At 53.6% G+C, this 18,715-nt stretch overlaps 1 protein-coding gene across 1 annotated transcript in view; it reads right to left on the bottom strand.

Annotated features, from left to right (window-relative positions):
• The window catches only part of NOL4L (nucleolar protein 4 like), a 36,045-nt gene extending 17,581 nt beyond the window's left edge, over positions 1–18,464 (bottom strand). The window contains exons 1-4 of the mRNA XM_026862365.1: positions 18,393–18,464; positions 15,752–15,907; positions 11,987–12,098; positions 7,536–7,645 (exon numbers count right to left, since the gene is read on the bottom strand). Of these exons, the coding sequence (XP_026718166.1) occupies positions 7,536–7,645; positions 11,987–12,098; positions 15,752–15,907; positions 18,393–18,464 (450 nt within the window). The remainder of the gene's footprint in view (positions 1–7,535; positions 7,646–11,986; positions 12,099–15,751; positions 15,908–18,392) is intronic.
• Positions 18,465–18,715: the final 251 nt, after the last annotated feature.

The raw sequence follows: 18,715 nt of genomic DNA, 5'->3' as shown, positions 1-18,715 counted from the left end.
GGCCCCCAGACAAGCCGTGCCCGGGCTGTAACGGCCCCGCGGGGCGCAGCCCGCCCGCCTGCCAGGCACTGACGCGTCCAAGGGCATCGCTAACGACGCCCTGACCTCATCTGTCGTAATTTCCTAAGGCAAGTCTCCGCAAGGATACCAGAGCTGCTGTCAAACCCAGGAATAAACTACATTTAAGGCACCGTAGGAGCTTAATTGAATAGTTGTGTTGTGGAGGAGTGTGGGCACGGTGATCTAGTGGCGAGAGCAGGGGACTGCAGGATCCGGCCATCATGCCGGAGGAGCCACTGACTCATGGGCGACCTTGTGCGAGTCACTTGATGTTCTTGTGCCTCTGAAAAGTAGGTTAAATAACAAATGGGACCTCCTGCGTTGGGTCCTCCGTGACCATCAAACCCTGCTGGGTAATGAGCATTAAAATGCGAATCTCTCGGGGGCAAGGCCAGGAAGGGAAGGGGGGCGGGAGGGGCGGCGCTGCGCAGGAGCTGCCGAAGGAGGGCCCCAGCACATGGCACAGGGGGATACGCCGCTTTCACCCACAACGGATTTCAACTTATCTGCCACCCAGAGCAGAGTCAGGGAAAAAAGGAGAGTAAAGATTTGGGAAACTTTATTATAGACCAGATTTGTTGTGGGCTGAGGGCTCTATTCCCACTGCATCTTGGTCGCTCCTTCTGTAAAAGCAGCAGTTGTGAGAATCTGGCACACGCATGAATAAAAGGGATTTTTTTTTTTCCCCAGGAGCCAAGATCGAGAGATGGAAAGGAAACGAAGCTCTCGGGGTACACCAGTCACTGCCAAGTAAAGGAGCAGGAAAAGGGGCGTTTCTGCGGTGGGAATTTGCCTCCCCCCGGAGTACAGGGAATGGGCGTTGGGGTCGGTCACGCTCAAACACCCCCTAACCCCACTGCCCCAATCCCGTCCCGTGGACGGGAACGTCCGCGCTGTGTTACACGCCGAGGGCGACCCTCACAGCTTCCCTCTCGGCCACCCAACTCACAATGGGGTCACCTTAAGCAGAACCCCCACTAAACCCATCTTGGGGCATTCTCAAGCCATGCCGCGTGTTTCAGAATCCACCTTGGTCAGTAGAACGGACTCCTCGGAGGCACACCCCCCCTGGGCGCACACCAGGCTCCGGACGGGGGTCTGAGGAGTCTGTGCAAGCAGGCAAGGGGCGAGCCTGCCCGCGCGGGTTTAACGGCAGCGGAAACAAAAGCAAGTACGCGATTCAAGGTTAAAAAGCTGAACCACACAGCTTCATCTTCTATAATAACGGAAATCATTAATAATAGTTCGCGCTCTCAAAGTAGTTGCCATCCAAGCTCTTGAAGAGCTTTATTAGTGAGTGAGACCTCAGAAGTCTCTCCAAGGTATTATCCCCTTTTTAAAGGGAGAAGGCAATTAAGAAACGGCCATTTGTGTGACTTGATCAAAGTCAACACCCAGCGTGTCAGCACTCAAGCTTGGGAGACGATGTGGAGAACCTCACTGTGCGACGCTTGCCACAGTCCAGGATAAACTTCACGGGATCCATGACACTATTCCACGGGTGTTAAACGTGTTTGTCAACCTGCGGTACAGGCCTTTACATCTCCCCCGGGAATGTTTCCTGGGGCCGCTTTACAGGACCTGGACCCAAACTTTGTTTCCAGTCTGAGCGGGAACAGCTGCCTCTGATGCTGGTCCCTGCACAGGGAATGGGCAGCATCTCTCCTCACCAACTACAGGAGGTACTTGGAAGAAACGGTGAATTAAGGGAGGATAACGTGGTTTCTGGCCCCACTCAGTTCCCAGGAACAGGCTAAAGCAGCTCGGCTTCGGGAGGCTGCTCGGACCGAGGCGCTGGCGAGCACACATGGGGGGTAGGTGTGTGCCGTGGAGGGCCCAGCTCCCCGAGAGGGACACAAACCTCTAAACATCCCCCAGCCACTCTCCGGGACCTTGGTGGAGCTGCACAACATCACGGGGAAGGGAAGAGGGAGTGGGGAAGGGACCAGCTTCCCTCCACCGCTGCACAGCTGCCGGGGAGGAAAACGGAGCAGGCGCCTGCGGTGGGTAAATGCACCCGAGCAGTTGAGGACGGGTTGTGCCCAGCATCACTGGAATCGGGCAATGCCACTTCATTTAAACGAACACCTCCTTTCGTACAGAAAATAACGTGATTTTCACCCAGACTGCGAAGAGTCGGGGCCTTGGCATCACACCTCATTTGAAGACGAAAGCTGCAGTGGGGGGATTTATCCCAGGCAGCCCAAGTCGGGGTCTCAAGTTGTGTGCTTGCGCTGAGCGTGGCGTGGGACAGCTCACCTGTAACGCAGCTGCGGCGGGAGAAATACTGAAAGGTCCACGCAACGGGAAATAAAAGCTCTTAAGTTTTCGCTAGCTGGGAACGTCAGAGTTAATGCCAATAACAAAAATGCGTTGACCTTCGCTGAAAGCAAACCATTCACACGAGCTTGAAACCAAGCTAAATGGTTTGATCATCTGACCTCCCACATCTCGTGAGCCATTAAGGCCAAGGATGAGTTTTGCTAAAACTATCTTTGCCAGTAAGGGAGGCTGTTCCGCTGGCCGGACCTGCCTCCCCGGCTCTGGCCTGGCCGAAGTCTCTCTCATTTAGGACAGGATTTCAGTTCACCGGGGAGAGCTCGCTCCCGCCAGCAGAAGCTGCAGCTCCACCAGAGCCATGAGCCGGCCCCAGCGCCCAGATCAGATCTGCACGGCAACAGCCACGGTCCCGGCGCCTCGCTCCGTACGGCCACAACTCCCTTTTCCTCTGTGTCTGAGGGTGCATTTAGGAAACCTCTCTAGTGCTCTAAAAAATTCACATCAGGCAACAAAGATCTTCCCAAGCCAAGGAAAGGCCTCTTGAATGAGAGTTATCTCATCAAGTTGATTTAGAGCTATTTATTCCTGGAGATCTTTAACACCCTCTTTAATGGACTGGGAAGTACCTTATCATCCTCATGTGATGCAAACGCATCATCCCACTTCCTTCCAAATACTGACTGCATGCTTCTGCCCTCTCTGCACGTCTATGAACACACAGAGTGTTTCTTTGGGATCCCTTCCCTAAGCGCTCGAACAGATAAATCCAGGTCCCGGATCTCACACAGCAGCTGCCAGCTCTGCCAGATGTGGTTCTCGTCTCGGAACTACGTGAAATGAGATGTCTGCAATTCTCACGAGCGAACTCTCATGACTGAAAATGAAAATCTAGCGTGCCCTCTTCTGCAGCCGCTTGCTCCCCTCCCTGGCTCCCCCGTGCCAGCTCTGCACCCCCAGGACCCGCCTGGAGATGGATCTGAAGCAGAAGGAAGCAAGCGAGCTGCCAGGGGAAGATGCATCTTAGCTGTTCTGGTAATAGCGGGGCCTTCGGAGACACTGAAGTGAGCAAACACAATTATGTGCGGACCGGGGAGAAGTCAGAGTGGAAGGAGGAGAACTTAATGCTGCAAACCAGCCTCTGGTCACGAGGCTCCGTGAGCTCCCAAATCCTGCAGAGGAGGCTCGATCCTCACCGGCATGAGAGGAACCCTGTGCACCCGTGGGCTTTGAACCCCCGCGTCCCCCCTCCAGGATCACCCCCTGTTTGGGTTAAAGCACTGCTCGCAATCGCGTTTCGAAAACCCCTTCACATCCACACGCTGTCACACGTTCCAGCTTTACAGGGAAATTACTGGAGGGATGGAGTGTGTGATGGTGCAGGACTAGGCTCCGTCCCTCTCAAACACAAGTCAGCGTAGCAAAGCCATAGCAACAAGAAAAGCACTCGTGTTATTTCCCATCCAAGAGCAGCTCCTGCCATTCACTGATTGCGTGACCTTCTGTCAGCAGTCATTTGAAGCAACCTTTGAAAATGTTTCTGTATCATTTGAACCTGCTTACTTGGCCCTGGACCGTGTCTGCCAAGGTAGCAGCAACATCTCCAGAACAAGAGAACGAGCCCGGCATTTCAGTGCTGGGATTTGTGCTTTTAAAATCTTCATATCCCACCAGCCACCAGTGGAAATCATGCCCAACAGTGTGGCATGAAAAATAAATCCAAGGCTGAGTTTGAATAAGACAGAAAAGATTGTCTGGAAAATGCCTGCAATGAACTCAAAATAAGCAATCATTTAAAAATGTTAATATTTAGCCTCTGAAAATGAGGTGGAAGGATCATTACAGATAAATATCGAGTATCTTCTTTTCATTCCTTTCTTCTGCTAGATTGGGAAGGTCAGAAGTTCAGAGATGCTTTAATGCCTCAGTAGATACCCTGAAACGTGGCTAATGTGGCGCTCTGGGGAAAGGGTGAGGGGCCTGATTTTTCTCAGACATGAGAGAATTGGCATAAAATGGGAGTGAAGGAAGACTCACGCCCCTGAAGCTCCTGCATGTTCCAGCACACTCAATTTAAGCAACATGGGTCACAGTTGTTTTCCGTCATGCCAGAATAAATGTACTGACTCCACGGAACGTACTGAAATATGTGCTGCAGGAACTCTTCATTTGGTGAGCAACCATGTAAAGAGCTCCTCTCCTGACTGTGCTTTGTCCCTAAGCGGAGATAAAATGCTTTCTCTAAGGTTCTCCTGGCTGTGCTTCCTTCTGGAGACGCTGCTGCCCTCACACTGACGTGCTCAGCAGCACTAATACATTACAGTTACACGCACTTTTTTTTTTTTTTTTCCTGAATAATGAAGTTAAAAGGCCACTTTGGCATAAATTCATCCATTGTTACCCCAAGTGTAGCAAGTTCCTCCTGGTGCTGCTGCACACAAATAATTGCTTTTGGCAAAAGCCAAGTCAAACACAAGCCCGTTGCTTAATTTATCTCTATTACCCCCATCAAAGGTTAGGGAGTGCGGGGCAACAAGGGGGCTCGGCAGCAACGCTGAGCTTGGGAGGAACCAATATTGTTCTGTAAACGGTGTCACGTAAAACCCACGCGGCTCCTGTTTGCAAACTTTACCAACAGGTTGTATTTCCTTCCTCTTTTGCATCTGTAGCAAAGTCAGAATGATTTCTATCATCTTCAGAGGACTTGTGCAGTTTAGACACACCTGGGACCCCAAGAGCTGCCGGTCCCTAAGGCCAAAGCTCCCTGCCTGGGCGAGGGAGAGCAGCAGCCCGTCAGCCCACGCTCCACAACCACTGCCAGGGCCCTCTGGGGAAAAGGGTGGTAGGAAGAAGGAAAAAAATAGCAGGGGAAAGCTTGGTGGAGGGAACTAAAGCCTGGTGTTGATACTATTACAGATGTTTTCTTCAGAGACTCTGGCATCAGCAGCCCCCGCTCGCGCCCCCGGGGAGCCGGGCACCCCACACCTCGGGCCGGCCGGCGCCCGCGTCCACCGGATTCTCCCCACCGGGTCCATCCCCTCCAGGCTGTCAGTACCTCCAGGTCTGGCGGAAAGCTTTAACGCTTCAGAAGTCTGAGCAATAGGAGTGAACTTTTGTTACTCTGCTCTCAGGAATCCGTTTCGGTAACACGCTGAACGGCAAATTTTACTTCTTCCAAATAGTTTTTTCCCTCGGCTACTACAGCTTGAAAAGCTTAGAAAGCTGCACTGCAACATACTGATGAGAGCTCAGGAAAAGAAAAACTTTAGAGGCAGGGAATAACATCAAGCCGTTTGATTTATGATCTAAACCAACAACCGCTGGTTGCCTCAGCTGGTCCCTTTTTTGTTCCCACATGACACACGCCTCTATTCCGATCTCAGCGAGCGTCAAGCGGACTCTTGTCAGCAGCACGTTGTATCTACTCTGCCAGTGATAGTTCCTGGGTGAACTCTAAACCAGAATTCTGGGTATAAACTTCTCAGATCCCAAAGTGACCAACCAAAGTTCTCAAAACAAGCATCCCTACGCGTGCAGCTTCGAAACTCAAGAGTCAGGACTAAAGCCTGCCATATTCCGGGGTGGTTTTTATTATGGAAATAAAATCAAACTGCAAGTCCAGTTTTCTACGTGTAGAAACGGGGTACAGGAGTTTAATGAAGCTTCGTAACACATTCTCTCAAACAGAGCTCTGGAGCCAAGAGGAACTGGGGGAAAATGCAGCAATGGTAACTAGACAAACCTCTCGGACCGTCCTGTTGCATACATCGACCTTAACTCGAAAGGACCCCCCAGATGCTGAGGAGCACGGTTGGCCTTCACGGCCCGCTGAGCCCGTGCCCCTGGTGAGGAGCAGGAGGGTCGTCAGCGGCACGGACGGGGCAGGGTGGCAACCTCAGCGGGGCCTTGCACCGAGCCCCAGCAAACACTCTGCACAAGCCAGAGGCCGTTGGAATACGTCAACCTTCGACGCTCTTTATCCAAAAGTGGTCCTGAAGCAGCCAGCAGATGCCACAAAGCGGCGCGTCCATCCACTCCATATCCCCAGCCCAGTTCAGCCCAGCCCAGCCCAGCTGCCCCCCAGAGACATCCATAGTTTGACCACTCGACCTGGCACATCACGGCCCTTCAGGTACCATAACCTACTGCACACAAAACCTTAAACCCCCTCAAGTGTCAGACACACGCAAAGGAACAAAGCTCCGGAGCACAGAGGTGCTTGCTGACGGGTGCCATTCTGTCTGCCAGCAGGAAGGTTTCGCTGCTGAAGCGGTGGAGCTCGCTATCTCTGCAGCTCCTGACAGCAAAGCCACAGCTGGCGCTTTATACCCTGGCACTGGGTGCTCTCGCCAACGTCCCTTTAGGGTGCCACTAGATAAAAGCACCTGATGGGCACAACCGCGCGGCTCAAGCTACCAGCAATGTTTTCCACCACCACACAATGCAAACTCGTTCACTTCTTGCAACTGGCAGTAACGTATGAGACCAGATTCAGGTTTCAGTGTGCTGGAAAGAAAATCCAGCACTGGCTTCCAGTGCAGATTGTGGGGAGCAAGTAAAACATACTTTTCTTTTTATAGACTGTTTCCATGGTGCACAGAGGTTCCCATAGCTAATTCTGCAGCTGCAGAACTTCAGAAAACTGCACAGCCTGGGTATAATCCTGTGGCAGCCTGCCCCATCAATTCCCAAATCAAAATCCAGTGGCTTAACGCTCTCATCAGCCAACTGAGCCTTCTCCCACCCCGACACGAGAGCAGAGCGGCTGCGGTTGGACTTCCCCAAGCTGCCGGCCAGTCTGAGAGCACTGGAGCAACCGGAGGGAGGCCTGGGTCTCAGAGCCTGTCTGCTAAAGCTCCCAGGCAATTAGGTAAAGAAATAAATTCCTATTTGCCATATTTATTTTTAAGACCATTTCTTAGAGGAACTGTGCAGCTATAGAACAAGCAGACCGGTCTAAGCAATAACTGCGTCGCTCCATCTCCGCTGACGCGACTCTCAGCAGCCCCGTTCGCTTTCTCTGAGCCAGCAGGTCAGAGCCACGCTGCCTGCCCGCCCGCCAGGCACCAGCACTCCCGGACTCGGTCAGAGCCCGGGACCGCCCTGCCTGGGCAAACCGGTCACTTCCAAAAGCATCCTCCAGAAATCCAGGTGCCAAGCACAGCACAAACCCGCCCCACGCCCGGAGCGCAACTCACCTGCTCCTGTGAGTTCATCACCCGCAGCTTCATCTGCTTCAGGTAAGTAGAGGTGAGGGGCATGTTGTAGTCAATGATCCCAGAAACCAACGAGGAAGGTGGTTCGCTCTCTGGAGAACGGAGGGAAAACTTTATTTAGATACAGGGATGTGGAAGCACAAACCTGTGATGTGTCCTCATAATCATTAAACATATGTATTTAGAAGCACTTCCAATCCCCAGCGAGAGCTGGTGCCCGCTGAGCTAAGGTTCCTAGAAGAACACGACCCCACCAAGAACATAATTACAGAACAGATGTTGTTTAGCAAAAAAAAAAAAAAAAAGCATGGCTGTCACCTGCCGAAAAGACTACACATAATACATAATTTTTCAGTCTACCAAACTAGAACGTAGCAGAGGGAGAAACCGAGTCTTGCCGATGCCTCAGAAGCACTTCCACGCCCATGGGATTTATGCAGAGGTTGATGAACAGGAATATATTTGCAGCTCGCTTTAGCACTGCGAAGTCTTGCCAATTTTGCTGGGATTCCCTCAGGTAGGAGTTAACATTAAGGCAACTTATTAAGTATCTCTATCTGGTGATGAAGATTATTTTTAACACCCTCATTAAAACACAAACTTAATTGTAAAGATCTTTAATTTAAATTGTTCCTGTTGATTCCTCTGCCTGCACCACACTGAGCTCTAGAGATCGCTCTACATTCAGACCGCTCCTGCAGATCCTTTTGTCTAGCCAGACCAGAAGAGTCCCCAGAAAGCAAATTCTCAATGATTTTTTCTGAATTCTCAAGGATTTGTCAGCTCTGCCACCATCAGCGTGGAGCCTGCGCGCTCTCCACGCAGGAGACAAAGGCTTCTGGAATTCCCTGTTCTAACACTGAACTTACAGGCTCGTGCAACGGGTTTGTCCGAGAGGAAAGTTGCCCTTTCCCAGGGGGACGGCTGCTGCCTCAAAGGAAGATTTCTTTGCCCTCAGTACAGGCAGATGCAAGCGTGGAGAATTAATCCAGCCTTCCAGCTCACTCTGAAGGGACCTGTGGTGTCCACTGGAAAGGCGGCTGAAGCAGCACTGGACAGGGCAGCAGGATTTCCAGGAGCTGAAGGTGAACGGATGGGAGGAGGTTTCCATCCCTGTCTCTGAATCTCCCTGGCTGGCTTGCATTTCCTGGGGTCAGTGGTTTCACAGGCACCTCTGACACAGCCCCTTGAAAAAGAGCCTTCACCAAATGTTTTACAGCACCTCAGAAAACCCACCAACCCAAACATAACGGCCCTGCTTTTCAGAAACACTGAATAGCAAAAAAATCCCAGTGAAACTCAGCAGACCTGCAGGCGCTTCACACCTCTGGAAATTAAGAAATGACCCGACCCAAAAACTGTCTGTAACTGACTTCAGCATCACACAGGTCTTTGCAAATCTCCTGTATCAAGACACCAACAGGAGATACGAAGCTTCTTCTCCAGGCCCACCTGATCCCGCCCCGGGCAGGCGGGCAGAGCTCCTCAGGCCACCAGTGCTCAGCAGCTCGCTCGCACAGGGGGGTGCGGAGATTTTAGGAGCCTTGTAGACTAATCCCTCCCTTCTTTCACAGCTGCATGTCGGTGGACTCTGCCGTGCTTCGACCTACAGATTCATTAAGAGCACTTCCACGTCTCTATACAACAAGCACTCAGAATAACCCATCGTCCTGCTGTTCAAGGAGGTCACTTTGTGATGAAAAGATGCTACAATCCCAGTGCAAGGGGAGCTTCTCGCAGCGGCAAAAGGGGAAATGGCTCCCAGGAACAAAATCTGCCGCCTACCCGGGCTGGTGGGGGTCCTCAGTGTTTGAGAAGAGTTTAGGAAAACATCTGCTAACAAAAGAGCTGCTCTCTCCCTGAAGCCCAGGCATGGGGAGGCGAGTCCCTGGGGCCTCTGAGGATGCGGTGTTGCTCTCCTGCCAGCCCCCATGCCGCAACAAGGAACCAGGCTCAGCAGCAGCAGCATCCTCACAGGGGCAGGAAGAGGGAGGCGGAGGGTCTCCAGTGCTTAGATTCTGCCTGAAACTATCCCGATGTAAATCTGGAATAATCCCATTAGCAGCCACAAATTTACTGTGAATTTGTGCAACTGCAAGAGATAAGAGCTTGAGCCTAAGAAACCAAAACCTTTTTTTTTTTTCTTTTTTAAGCTAACTGGAAAAGAAAGAAAACCTTTGTTTTAAAAGGCCTGGGGGACTCCATGGGAACAATCCTCATATCCTACGTCACAAGAGGGGGCTACTGGAATCCTTCAGCTCATTTTTCAGAAACTTATCTATATTCCATGCCCCGTGTGTTGGGCGTAGAGACGGAACAGGCAGAATGGTTTAAAGTAAAACGGTTTGGATCCTAATTCCACACTTGTACAACTCCACCGGAATTAGTCCTAATTCAATAACAGTGTAAAGAGATCACAGCGAACTCCACGGATGTTCAGAGTTTCCCATGAGCGAGACAATTTGCTTTTATGAATTCTGTGGGTGCCCTGCAGGGTTTGATGTCAGATATGTTTAATTAGGGATTTTTGTGATCACAAATGAAATGTGTTGAGATTTGTCTGATGGACAAGCGGGGGGGGGAAGAGACGGGAACGACTCGAATTTTTTCATGGTACTGAGTTAAACTTTACCTACGTATGCCTGTATGTGTGTACACCTAGGTGATTCTTCTATGACCCCGATGTTTTTTCAAGTGATTTGCTCCTGATAAATTTCTGAATATGTATTAGTGAAATCAGACACTCCTCCCCAGCAAAAGTGACCTTATCTAATCTGCTCTATGCATTTTCACAGGTACTTAGTCACTATTTAGGTCCTGTTCAGAGCAGAAGGCACATCTCTCCTTCCATTCCTGGCGGGTAAGAAGCAGGACTTTTCACCTGTGGGATCCTTTGTTTTCCTGTTTGAATTCAGAGAACTGCAAAGGGGGAAAGCTTTATGGAAGTAACTGATATTAATTTATAAACTTGTTCAGGAGATGCAGGGAGGGCGGGTGGGAGTCCCTGAAGGAACAATGACCCTTTTCATCAGCTGCCTCCCGAAAGGGGATGCCAAGGGGCGGACAGCTCGGTTAGGACAGCTCCCTTAGAGCCAGGCCTTCAGCAGAGTCCTGGTTTGGGTCAAGCCTACAGGCGACATCCTTGGCCTGACTCATCCCGCCGCCCTTCCCGTCCTCGAGCCGCTCTCCAGCCCTGCCTGGGAGTGCCACTGGTGATGGATGCGGCGCAATCACTGTAAAGGTCACGTTCGCTCCCAGCGAGGCCAAAGGCCAAAACTTCTCTTGACCTAACTGGCAAGAGGGATCGGGCCCTCAGCCGGCGGGGCGGGAAGTGCTGCGGTAATGGAGCTTGGGCTAATAAATGTCACACGGGATTATTTGGGAGAGTTTCTAAAAAATGTAACGAGTACAAAGCATTTCAGTCACTGGCTTTGGATAGCTGGCACACATAATCCACTTAAACGGAACCTCGGGGCTGTCCGTAGCTCTGCTCCTAGCAGTAAACAGTCAGAAATCGGTATTTAATACTAGAAATTTTGTATTGTTGGGTCCTTTGTTCATTTAATTCTACTCCTCTGCTTGATAAGCGCTGCCAAACGAGCCTGCTTGCCTTAATAGTTTGGAAAGAGTCTAACCCTCTGCAATTTGCTCGGGTTTTTTTTTTTAAATAAGTCATTTTGTCGGATGAAACCTCCCAGAGTCAGTCTGATGCTTTGCACTTGATCGTGAAAACAAGTTTGTAATTCAGAAGAAAACCCACACAAACGTCAACTTTAACCATTCCCCCTGGAAGAAAACCCGGTCCCATCTTACGCACCGCTTGTATCTTTTAGGCCTAGGAGCTGCAGCTTGGTTCTGTTTACAAAAGCACCCCAATGAGCTAATCACCACGACGGCCACACTAATTGCTTGTATACACAGGCATAACGGGACTTTGATGACTAAAACACTTTGTTATCAAAAATAGGATCATGATGTGCATCTCTATTAATGACTGTACATTGCTTCTTTATCAGAAATTTCAGTTATCCAGACCTGTTCAGTGTCTTTCATTACAAAATTAATAGTTTAAAGGAAAAACTTTAGATCCCGTTTTCTCAGAAATCCAAGTTTCCGCCCACAGATGACTGCAGGTGGATTGCAGATATATCTGCAATATTTTTGACCCGAGGTTTGTGAGGGTGCTCGGGGGAAGCTCGGAAAGCAAGCTAGACTGCTTCTGCTCTCTAAGCTGAAATCAGTGACAGGCGAACCAGATTTCTGCGATTCTTTCATCTTGGCTAATAAAAGTGCATGAAAAATAACACAGGTTAGGAAAACCATTAGGTTAAGAAGTAACTCATCGACGGGGCAGTATCCTGACAGCTATCAGTGCTGCCGCGCCGGGACGAAACGCTGCGTCAGCTCTGCTGGCAGCATTCATCTGCCTTTACCTTTGGGCTCCAGTCCGTTGGAGTTGAAATGCATCCTCTTCTGGCACTCGGTGCAGCTCATCAGGAACCTGGTCACGGCTTCTCTTGGGAGAAAAGCATAGGTCTCTGCAATCTGGGGAGACAACGAGAGGCTGTATGTCCTGGGCAGGGGGGCTGGCTAAGGGAGAGGCGGGCGGAGGGCGCGGGAGGCCACCGCCGTGCCCCAGCTGGCGGCTCGGCCCAGCACCAACACCAAGGGCTCGCAGTGCCGCCGCCTTCCCCGCAGCCAGGCCCCGGGACCCCCCGCTCCCTCCCTCTGGAGCAAGTGTTGACGGAGGAACGTTTTGGGAGCGTAAGTGGCGTGTCAGGGAGGCACCGAGGCGCAACCCAACAGACCTCCGGCCTCCCTGCGCAGCCGCTCCTTCCCAGAAACTCCTTTCTGTTCCCCCTTGGAGCCTGGGAAGAGCGACGCGACGAACGTGGAAGAATCAGATGAGAAAGTCAACTCTCGTCAGCTCTGTTTGCATTGTTAATTACCATCGCACCAGTAACCTGAAGAATCCATTAATCTCTTGTAAGGGCAGGTCACTTTTTCCCACAATGACAATCAATAATAGTTAATAATACTTCGCACTTCTGTGACATATTTTATCCAGGGAATTGAAAACATTTTTACAAACAGTAATGAATTAAGTCTCCTGAACCTTTGTGGGATATTTGTGTTTTACAGCTGAGGCAAAGCTAAGGATGAATACTCAAAACCCGAATGCTTGAAGTTAAACACTGTATTCAGAACTAAGCACCCACAGAAGGTGCCTGGCTACCACAGAGTCCTATTACTCCAATTAATCCCTGCCAGCAGCGATTTTACAGTATTCCTAAAGATCAAGACGAGGTTACTCGGAGGAGGAACGAGGCAATTTTAATGCAGGTTTCTTTAAGGCCGTAAGAGACCATCAGACCAGGGAGTCTGACCTTCTGTGTAGCCCAAGTCAGGGAACTTCACTTGGGTTCTCCTGCAGCCCAGTAGCCCGTGGTTTGCCTAAAACATCTTCCAGGAAGACATCTGGTCTTAATTGGAGGCATTAAGAGGTGGAGAGCCCACCTCTTACTTGGGGTTGGTTCCTACGGTTAATCACCCATCCTGTTTGGTCTAAGCGACTTGTCCTAGCACGGCGGTTCCCAAACCAGGGGCCGTGACCCCAGCAGGGGTCACAGCACTTACAAGTGGGGTCATAAAGCAGACAGAAATTCGATTGTTTGTGCCGGTCCTCGGGGCTGTGAGCCCGGCAGAAGCGGGGCTCGGAACGGGAAGCAGGGCTGCAACCAGACACCTCGCCAGCGAGGGCTGGCGACAGGGGCCGAGCCAGGAGGGCAGCAGGGACGTCCCCGTCCCCCTCCTCTGACCAGCGGGCATCACCCTCCCACCTTATTTTGTTAACAAAAAATAAAAATACCTAAATTCCAAGCATTTTCTACTCGACAGGAAGGGGTGATGCCTAAGCCTGGAATAAAAGAACGCTCCGGCAGCAGCGCGATGGGGCAGGGGGCAGAGGGTTTGCTCGCTCATGGCTGAAGCAGCCCCGTGACCCGACGTTGCGGCGGGAGGGAAAGACTTTGGTCTCCACTGAGCGGCAGCAGAGCCCGAGGTTTTACACAGCCTGATGCCAGATGGGTGGAAAGTTCAGGCAGGGACCTTGTCCCAGCCGCTCAAATGGAGGATGCAGCGCCTGGTCCTCACGGGATTCGCCTTCCGCAGCCCCACCGCGCTCTGCGGTGCCTGAGCAGGGTTGCCCAGGTTGCGCAGGGCGCAGGCACTAGGGACTCCCGCAGAAACCCCGAAATTAGGGCCCTGAAAATTGCTGCTGGCCAACGCGGCTTTGCAGCGCAGGCGGGGCGCTGCCCTCCGCGCTGCCCGCGGGGCTGAGCCCCAGCTTCCCTGCTGCTTCTGCTCCAGCAAGCCCACAGTCCCTGCTGCAAACGTTCGGCTAATTTTAGTGATACAGTTGTTACTTCTCAGCTGATTTGATGCTCTGCAGAGCAGACAGCTTCCCTGATGAGTTATCTCCCATCCAAACTCCCTTTCTGATTGCCTCCCTCCGGAGGTCATGGACAAGGGCAAACTCTCCAGTGCCTCTAATCTGAAGCGGTGGGGAGAGGGAGAGGGACATCAGGGGACACCGAAGCCTCCCGAGCTGCGGCCCCAGCAGCGTCCCTTTGTGCCCCCAGCCGCGGCGCGGGGTACACAAGGCAGCGTTTCACCTTCCAGACCTGGCTGCAAAGGCGCTGCGGGGAGACAGGGCAGGAGCGAGGGCAGGCAGCCCAGGCAGCAGCGTCCTGCCAGGTCAGGAGGGGATAGAGGCTGCTGATGTGATGATCTCAGCTCAAGAGGGAGACGGCGGGGTGGAGCGTGAAGCTCTGACTGCTGCGAGCAGGCCTGGGAAAACAGACGGATCCAGCCTGCTCCCCCGGGGCTGCGCAGGGCACAGATTAGTCCTCCAGAGAGCTGAATTGAAGGAATTAGGGGAGGGCCAGCGCGGTCTGCTGGGGAAATGAGCGTAAAGTCTTTGACTTGTGGTCGTGCTGGTGGGGCTGCCCCCTCCCCGGACTAGGAAGAGGTCACCTGCCCCCGGCCGGGGAGGGTCAGTGTGTGCCCCGGCCCCGGGCTGTGCTGCGGGGGCTTGGTGTGGAGCGCGGGGGGCACGGAGCGATGCCCCCAGCTCTGCATCCAGCGCCCTGCGCAGCGCCGGGGGCTCCCCCCATGGGGCTGCAGGGCCCCGCCAGCAGCGCCAGCGCGGGCAGCGTGCATGGACCCAAGGACGTACGCAGGCAGGACAGGCAGGACAGGCTCCACCCCTGAGCCGGCTCTGGCAGCACAGCCAGCCCTGCATAATCTCAGGCATCATCGCAGAGACCAGGGCAGCCGGCACAGACCTCCCCGGGATGATGTATGCACCAGAGACACGAGCTGCCAGCTTCTGTCTCTAAGCGACCTGGTCCTTAAGGTTGTGGGATTCAAGGGAGTAGCTCGGTTTTGGACAGTAAATTCAGCTCTTCTTGTAAAAGGAGAGCCCAAATGTTTGCATCGAAGGGCTGTGCAGAGTCAGGAGAAACAGCAAGCTCCCTGGAGAAGCACACTTCAAGCTAAATTATTCCTGACCTAACTAGAGTGGTTTCAGGATGGCTAGAGCTGGTTCTCAGCATCCGTGGAGCACCTGACGAGGCTCAGCTCAGTGCCGGCCTCCATTTTGTAAGGCAGGAAGCCCGGCCACGGGCTGCTGAGAGCATCCCCCCAGCCGGGCTCCGGCCGGGCCCCAGTCCCCTTTCTGCCTGCTCCTGCCCTTCGAGGCCCACGTGAGACATTTTCCTCTGGCCGAGGGAGACGGGGAGGCAGATGGCAGAGAGCAGGGTGTGCAGGGGCCTGGGCAAACATCCCCTCGCCCATCAGTAATACCGTGCATTTCTCTTTTTTCCTTTTTTCTCCCCCCAGACATGTAGAGTTGCCTTTGTGTGATTCACTGGGTCTCTCGGAGCAGCCGTACCACTGTGCTGCCGCTGCAGCCCTGCTTCCCATCTCCCGAGCACAGCTGCTCTGCTTTGAAACGGCTCCTTTCTCACGCCTCCCCGCACAGGCAAACAGGACTCTCCTTCGCCTCTGCCTCCCGCCAGCGGCTCTGCTCCTACCTACCCCTTGTGCCTGTCCCCGCGGGGCGCCCGCTCCCAGGCCCCCCTGCCCCTTCGCTCCCGTCCCCTCGCTGCCCAGGGCACGCGGAGGGGGGCTCTCACCGCTCGGTAGGTTTTCTTCTGCCCGGCATGTTTGGGTGCTTTGCCCGGCTCCGACGAGCTCTCCACATGCATCGAGTATATGATGTCAAAGAAATCTTCCACCACAGCCACACGTTTCAGAGAGATGCCCTCGGGCTCCGACAGTCCATCTGCCCCCTACAACAGTGCAGGCAAGTTGAGTTAGTGTCAGGGATGGGTGACAGGGGTGACGAGATCGGCTCGGGGCTAGTGCGGTTGGAGGGGGCAGAGTAGCCCGGGGCTGCCTTGGGCGCGGGGGGATGTGGGGGATAAATTAAACAGGGCTCCAGGGAGGATCCTGCTGTAGCCAGGGCAGGGGCGGCTGCTGCTGTGGTGCTGCTAAAGCTGCCAGTGAAATCGGGCCAGGAACAAAAACAAGGGAAGAGTCCAGAGTGGAGTCACAACCAATCAAGAAATTAAATTTTCATAATTTGAGATGATTTTGCTCAGCGGGGAACGGGAAGGGGAAGCTCTTTGGACCTGCACATGGTACTAAACCGTCCTGGGGAGCCCTCCGATGTGGGGCACCCGCGCTGGCCGCAGTCCCCGCGGACACGGATCAGCTGGCAGGACGAGGTTTCACTGCGATGCCAGGATACGGCCCCTAAAGGAAGGAGACAGAATCGCCCTCCTTCCCTGCACTGACCTTTCCAAGGCACCCTCCCTCTCCCGCATACGCAGAGCAGCTGAGCGCTGGCAGCAGCAGCGCAGCTCTTTGTGTGCTCGGGTGTGCTGGAGAGCAGGAGGCAGTAATTCTGCCACACGGCAGTGGTGACAGACTGGTGGGAGTGGGAAGTGTGGGGAGCGGGGCTCCTCCGAGCCGACTGGCACCAACGGTGTCAGCTCACACTGGCAGGGTGTGCCGCGGGAAGGGGAGGCAGCCTCGGTACCGGCAGCTGCTCACGGCGCTCCAGCACAAAGCACCAGAGCGGGGATGGCTAGCGTGAGGCAGTCCGTGGCTACTGTAATGGCTGTGGGTACCGTAAAAGGGCCAGGCTCTGGGAGGTCGCTGAGCTTGCTCCTTGAAAAAAATGCTGTTGTTGCATAGACAGATGTATCTACACAAAAAATATATATTACATACACATATAGATAGAGCCCACGTCCCTCTCAGGTCTGCCTTCCAACGAGGTACGCATGGATGCCGTCCAGCTGGTGCACACCCGGCTGCTGAGCAGCAACCTGCCCATCTCAAGGACCTGCAAACTCTCTTTTTCATGTGCATTCGCCCATCTGTGAGGGCGGCAGAGGCTGGCAGAGGTCTGCAGGCAAAGGGAACACCCAATCCCCCAACCTTCTCGTCCTTGTTGTTACCGGTGGTTGGGCTCTGGGTATCTATGGTCTATAGATTGAATAAACGCTGTTCTTAAACCACCAGTCGAGGGACTCTCAAAAATCAATCATTTAGAGGGACCGCCTTCTGCTAACGACTGCCCAGCGTCTCGGGGAAGCAGCCTTCCCCTGCCTATTAAAGTTGGCTCCTCAGCCCAGTTTCGGAACAGAGAACTGTCTGTGCCGGGCACGGGCTGCAGTGGGCCGGGTCGGTGTGTCCACCCGGGACACGGGCACGAGGATTTCCCAACACAAACCACCCTCCCCGGGGAGCCCCGAGCCGTACAGAAAGGTGGCTGTAACAAAGAGAATATTGAGAGCGAACACAAGGGGCAGGGTGGCAGTGCTGCCGTGGTGGGGGTCGGGAAACTTCGCCCGGGGGAGTGTCTTTGAGAAATATAGATCTAATTTCTTGTGTCACCATTCGGAGAGTTTGACTTTAATCGAGGGCATGGGTATTCCCCTGCCAAGGAGGAGCGGGCATTAGGAGGCTTCCTACTGACCAATAATCCTCCGAGCAGGGTTGAAATGAGGATAATTACAGAAACAGGACAAAGGAAAACGCATCGGGAGAAACGCAGAGTCAGGTGCGACAAGCAGAGCCCTCAAAATCAAGGTTGCAATCAACCCCCGACGCAAATCACCATTTCCAGAGCCATCCCAAGCACTAACACCCTCCTCCCTGTGCGGCCAGCGGCCCCCTCTTCCCCCCTGGGTTTCAGAACGACTGCAGTTAAGGTAACCTCGGGGTCTGGGCATCACTACAGCCTCTCTGCTCATCCAGCGCCGCCTTCCTCTCCGCCCCGGCTGCCTGCCAGATGCCGGAGCTGCCTCCTGACATCCCGTTCCCTGCAGCGACCCTCCCCGGGCTCCGCGCGTCTCTCCATCCCCTCGCCAGCCTTGTGACTCCTCTCCCCGTGATGATTATTTAGCTCTCGGAAGCAGGTGAGATGCAAACAGCATCAAAGCCACTGGATGTAAGAAGCTGTATCAAGTCGGTGCTTCTAGAATTCCAGAGGTTTATCTCTGGTCATATCACCACAGGTTGACCCGGGATTTAGGAGGACACATGCACTGAGTCCACCTCTCAGAGGGGCCCACGCCCCTCTGGCTCCTCCTTGCACACCCGGTGTTGCTCACGAGTATTCAAGGCATGAGTCAGAGCCCGTAATATCTCAGAACAGCTTAAAAACCCTTCGGTTTAAACGGCAATAAAAATCACTTGGGAAGAAGGATGGGAATAAAGGATGCTTTTACCTCTTCCCGCTGTTGGGGCTTTATCAGAAGTCACCTGCCCTCGAAAGGAGCAGATCTCAGCAGCAAAGCTCAGCCTTGACAGAAGCGCCTGGAAGCCGGGCGGCATCTCGGGTGCCGAGGAGAGGAAGTCCCTTTGCCACCTCGCAGGAATCCTCCTTTTCCCTACCTTTGCCCAGCACCAGCTTCTCTCCCCCCGTTCCCGGCCTCTCCTCCCTTTCTGTCCCCGCAGGTCTCGCCCCTTCTCTCCTCTCCTCTCCCCTCTCGCCTCCCCGCGGGTCTCTCTCCTCCCCAGTGCCCTTTGTTTCCCGCAGCCCCTCGGCCCGGCGCCTCCGGCCCTCCCGCGCCGCCCCTGCCCCG

The sequence above is a fragment of the Athene cunicularia genome, assembly GCF_003259725.1.
Source record: "Athene cunicularia isolate RWA chromosome 20 unlocalized genomic scaffold, athCun1 chr20_part2, whole genome shotgun sequence".
NCBI lineage: Eukaryota > Metazoa > Chordata > Aves > Strigiformes > Strigidae > Athene > Athene cunicularia.
The sequence above is the reverse complement of the archived record's forward strand: the minus strand, read 5'-3'. Positions and strand labels throughout refer to the sequence as shown.